The sequence below is a fragment of the Gastrolobium bilobum genome, unplaced genomic scaffold (assembly GCF_033153095.1).
Source record: "Gastrolobium bilobum isolate Gb01-03AN ecotype WA unplaced genomic scaffold, APGP_CSIRO_Gbil_v1 utg1827, whole genome shotgun sequence".
NCBI classification, from domain to species: domain Eukaryota; kingdom Viridiplantae; phylum Streptophyta; class Magnoliopsida; order Fabales; family Fabaceae; genus Gastrolobium; species Gastrolobium bilobum.
Window position 1 is genome coordinate 261,712 of NW_026898477.1, and position 5,478 is coordinate 267,189.

Genomic DNA, 5,478 nt, shown 5'->3' on the forward strand with positions numbered 1-5,478 from the left:
CAATCAATTTGATGGTGATGGAAATCCAAAGGACACTCGGAGATAACCCCACACACACACACAAAAAGGTGATACCCAAAAGATATCATCCTATAGTTCAATCAATTTGATAGTGATGAAAATTACCGGGAGAGTTGGTAGATTGAATTAAATTAATTTAAAAATTACTCAATCCAATTTTATTAATTTTTTATTTTACTATTTAATCGATTTAGTTTTAAATTTAAATTAGATTTTTTTTTTATTTTTAAAAAAGCAGTAAATAAACCATGAAATATACAATAAATATGATAAAAACTAACTCGGAGGATCAAATATCTCATCAGATCACATCTCATAAGCCATAATATAATACTGATAAAGTTTATGGTCTAATAAGTTAACGGGACTATCTACGTTCACTTGAAATCTATCTCACCCAAATGTATTTTTTTTCATAAAAAGCATGACTTGCATAGCAATTTTATAAATATATAAATATAGGTAGTATGACAAGTTTATAAATAAAACTATATATGTGTAAGTTCGGTTCAGTTTGGATTGAATCAATTCTAAAAATTGAACCAAAATCAATTCAATCTAAACCAAAAATTCAGCTTTTAATATACTTTTTATTTGATTTCTCAATTTTCAATCAATTAAATGGGTTTATGATAATCCTACTCAGAGGACGTATTGCCAATTTTATTTATAAGGTTTGAGACATATCTGTATACGACATCTCAATTTTCTTGAAAGGCAATTAAATTATAAGATAACCTGAAGAGGTATATAATAGATGCCTCGATTTTCTAAATACCAATTTTAGATTACTTGTTCTAAACTCTTGGGGGTTTTATTCCCTTGGAATGTAAATGTACATCTACCCTAGACAATTATAATTATCAAGTTGTTTGGGACGCATGGTTGAGTTTCAAGGGATGAAAGCCATTTTTAAAATCTTATTTATTGTTAAATCTCTTATATTAAGGTTTTTGACATGTATTCACTAGACAAATAATGAGAACATGAATTTTGGAGAGTTTTGATAAAATGTTTGAGCTTGACTTCTACCAGGCGGATGGAACTCTTCTTTGTGGGTCAAAATCCTAGAAACATGGGCTATTCTGAATGGAGGGTCTTATGTACTAAACTTGAGCTTGACTGGATGACATTTCTTAGATTCTCTCTCCATTGACGTCCGTATATAAATTGGGATTGAGAGCTCAGGGTACATTATAGGCTTCAGGACATGTCCCTAATTCAATTCTACAGCTCTCAGTGCAGGAATAGAACCTTTTCAGTAGCTTACACTGATGTTCAGGTTCTGATCTACCTGAAATGGTTTACATATACAAAAACGAAATAAACAAGAAGGCATTTCTTTTCCTTATTGCAGCTAAGAATGTGCTTGGGCATGCTCAGGTTTGTGACTGAATTCATAATCAAGATGAACAAAAGCACGCTCGATCTCAGGCAAAAGCTCAAGCTTCTCTTGCAATGATTCCCCAATATCATGAGCCTCTTGCAAGGGCATATCTGCAGGCAGGACAATATCAACCTCGACAAAGTAGTGAGATCCAAATGTGTAAGCCCGGACGGTATCAATGTGCCTGACAGCCTTGTGGTGGTTCCAGCAGAGGTATGTAAGTTTCTGAAGATACTCTGGTGCAGCTGATCTTCCAACCAGGGAATTAACATTTTCCAACACGGTCAATGACCATGTGCGGATAGTGTACAAAGCCAGCTGCAGTAGAAGAATCACACATAAGTAAAGCAAGTGCAAGTTATATGTGACCAGCTATAGAAAGGTGGCAAGTTACGTATACAAATAGTAATAAGAAATTGTTTCCAGCAAAATATACTGCTCAAAAGAACCAAAGGCGGTTCACTAAAATCATAGCAGTCCACAATATGGAATAAAAGATATGTAACAAACCATCGTAACATGCACAAAATTCATGGACAGGGAGCAGAAATTATGATAAGATAATTAGATAGTCATAAGTCATCTGACATTGATCTCTTGCAATGATGGATTTCATTTTAAGGAATCTGAGATCTCGCATTTTTAAGATAGGAGCATAGTAGGGGCTTAAACACACAGATGGTTCCGGTTGTTGATGGATGAGATTACTAGGAATACTATTTGCATACTTTGGTTCATTACCTTCTATCCCTAGGAATGAATCAGACTTGTCAAAAATTAACTCACGGAAAATTTGATAGCAGACATATACATCCTTTCCTGGGGCAATAAATAGCAACTCAAAACCATTAACATAATGAAAGTATTCACTTACAATGATAGCACCAACTGGATCCATCCAACCATAAACATAATTTGCCAAAAGTGCAGCAATGAGGCCAATGACATTAGTGATCACATCAAAAAAGTGATCCTGGGCATAGGCTTTAATAATCTCATTATTAAAAGAGCGGCAATAAATCATCAGTAGGAATTTCACCAAAGTCACTGAAAGCATAATACCAATAACCCAGCGCTCTTGTTCCCTGGTCAATTTAAATGCATTATCCTGTAAATATCATTACGAGATACATTAGAGCTACCTAGAAAATTATGAGATCCAGCAACTAAAAGAAAAATTACTGTCTCATCTGTTTGCGTGTCAGCTTTGCCTCTAGAAAAGTATCAAAAAACTACTCACACTGGATATCAACGTGCGGACAGACTCCAAAATTATTTGCAGTCCCAGTGTCGCCATGACAGAGGCAAAAACAAGAATTCCCTGTAACCAATTTTGAATTTAAAATTTCAGCACCAAGATGAAGTCATAATTACTCATTAGGCCATTAACTATTTGATAATGAACTTTCATTGTGTACTTTATCCAAGGAACATATGCATACACAATAAAACCGTATGCTAAGATTTTTTTCTTGATATTAAATTAGATTACAAAGCAAATCCTAAGAATCAGTTATATAGGGCAACAATGGAAAGAACACAAGATGATGATTAAGAAAATCTCAAACAGAACATTAATTAGGAGGACTGACCAATGGTTGCATTCGTTTCTTTCCTATAGGATACTGATATGGGTTTGGTGTTTGCATGGAAAATGCAGTGAACCATAAGATGAATCCAGAAAGGAGGTCAAGAAGCGAGTCTAAAGTGGATGCAATGATGGCTAGGGAACCACTTCTGATTGATGCATAAACTTTGGCAGCAAAAAGAACCATGTTAGCTATGTTCGATATTCTGATGGCAAAAGTCTCACTTCTTGCCAACTTGTCTCGCTCCTCCTGCACACAACAGTGGATATTCAGCCAAGGCATTTGACTATATATCAATCTTAAATCTACAGAGCATAAAGGAGGAAATGAAATAGAAACCTTTGACATTCCAGGAATAAAACCACGCTCTGCTAAGGCATCCATTTCATTAAAGCCCTCAAGCACTTCAACCTGCTGCTGATAGTACTCAGCAATATTATCTTCTTGACCTGAAGAAATATAACAGAAAAGAAAAATAATATTAAGACATGATCCATGAAATCCACCATCCATTTAAGTAGCAAAGTTACCATCACTCAAATAATAACCTTTAGAAAAGAAACATAGCTAATCTCCCTAGAAAAAGAAAACTGGACAGACATTCAACAGATGAAGAAAATGACATTTAAAGTCACAGACAGTGATGCTTTAAATTTCCATGGTTTTCGGATACACCAGCTTCTAACAGTTTTAGGACAAAAGAACCTCAATATATGGACCACAAAAAATTTACAAAAAGCTCCAGAAAACATACGAAGGAAGTCACAGCAAAACAGGCAGACCGATAAGAAAACTTGTAAAGCAGAGGTTTTAGCAAGAGCAAAGACCAAACAACAAACAACTCCATTACAAGAAAAGAAGCAAAAGCCCAAATTCATTCAATTCAAATGTAAAACCTAATGCCCCAAATTTGTGCAACTTCTTCCAATAAAAAACACGGAACCTCAAAAAAAGTAAAAGCCAATCACCAAAAACTACTAGTTCGTTATCGAAAAGTTTTGCCTCTAGAGCGTGCAAAAGCAAAACCCAATAAATTCAGCTTCCAATTGCTCAGGAAAGCATGAAATTCCCAATACATAAAAAAATACCCACCTCAACTACAGTATGCATAATAACCAAGCTACAAATCATCATCCCCAAAAAAACCCAAATCTTCAAAAAGACCCATATTTTAAACCTACCCTACTTCCAAATTTCAATACATACTACTAAATCTGGCCAAAAAAGGAGATAAAAACATGGCATACTCACCTTGAATGAAATCCAGCATCTTTAAGAAAACTAAAGCACTACTTAGACTTATTGCAAAGGGAACACAGAAAAGGGGTCACATATAAAGAAGAACACAAAATCACACCAAAACAGAAAAATTCTAGCAGCACATAATTCACAGTTAACCACAATCACTGATGTAAAGCAAAATTCAGATTCCACTCCACAAAGAATAAACAATGAAAATAATTGTCAACTTCAAAAAAAGAAAAAGAAAAGAAGAAGCAGATTCCAAAAATAAAAAATAAAAAATAATAATAATGGAAAATAGAATTAAAAATAAATGGTTACCTAGAACACCATAGCAATCGTGAAGGCCGCGAGAGGGTTTAACTTGCTTATCTGTGTGCTCCGAAGACAACTGAAACCCGTCGAAGTTCAACCGCCAAGACCGGTCACCATTGTTGGAATCTGACAGTAACGATCGCTGCTCGTCGCTCGGTAGCTCCACCGAGTCCACCATTTTCCAGTCACCGGCGAGCTTGACTGAACGGCGTCGTTTTCGGCTGACTAAAGGAGAAAAAACGTGGACAGCAAGAACTACTATTACAGTTGGGGTTGGTGCCCGTGCTTGTTATAATATAACAGCCGTAGCAGATTTTCGAACCGGGAAATTGGGAATTCAATTCATTTTCGTAATTGAAAAATCCAAAACGCGAGTGATATTTCATGGCGCGTGTAACGAAAGCGAGTGTGCCACCGGAAAACATCTTGAGGAGAAAAGTTATCATAGATCTGGTGCACCATAATTTAGTGTTCCATTTTCCAAAATAAAAAAAAAATTATGACACTTTTATCCCTATCATTTTAGGTATTTTCTTCCATGTCCTAGTTTTTTTCTATTTTTAGAAAAAAGTGCGTTGCACCGGGTGCATAGTAACTTTTCTCCATCTTGAGTATTACGATTTCAAAATGAAATTATAAATTATATATTTTAGAGAAAAATATGATTTTAATATTAAATTTTTTTTTTAAATATGTCAGCTGATATACTATTATGCTATTTGTACCGTAACTGTCTATAAGTCCAATATGTTTTCTTGAATGACAGAATCTCTATATGGATTATATGTCTAGTACAGGTACTTACCAAGTTAGGAAGTATTGTCCCAAATATGAATGACACTAGCAGATTAAATGGGGAGGGGTATGTGTGTGTGACTCTAAGCTTACAAACTAATAGAATAACGATACATAAGATATCCCATC

At 34.9% G+C, this 5,478-nt stretch overlaps 1 protein-coding gene across 1 annotated transcript; it reads right to left on the reverse strand.

Moving 5' to 3' along the window:
* Positions 1–933: 933 nt before the first annotated feature.
* LOC133316615 (metal tolerance protein 11) lies at positions 934–4,864 on the reverse strand. The gene is made up of 6 exons (XM_061518388.1): positions 4,561–4,864; positions 3,337–3,446; positions 3,001–3,246; positions 2,649–2,729; positions 2,283–2,516; positions 934–1,726 (listed from the first exon to the last, which is right to left on the reverse strand). Exons 1-6 carry the CDS (start codon positions 4,730–4,732, stop codon positions 1,379–1,381), a joined length of 1,191 nt encoding a protein of 396 aa, XP_061374372.1. The 5' UTR covers positions 4,733–4,864; the 3' UTR covers positions 934–1,378.
* Between the last annotated feature and the right edge of the window lie 614 nt (positions 4,865–5,478).

Excerpts from the sequence above, each read along its gene's own strand:
- LOC133316615 (XM_061518388.1), bottom strand. The coding sequence starts at position 4,732 with ATGGTGGACTCGGTGGAGCTACCGAGCGACGAGCAGCGATCGTTACTG. Across the intron at positions 2,730-3,000 it reads AGAAACGAATGCAACCATTG|GGAATTCTTGTTTTTGCCTC; the intron begins GTCAGTCCTCCT and ends AATTGGTTACAG. Across the intron at positions 1,727-2,282 it reads ATCCAGTTGGTGCTATCATT|CTGGCTTTGTACACTATCCG; the intron begins GTAAGTGAATAC and ends CTTCTACTGCAG.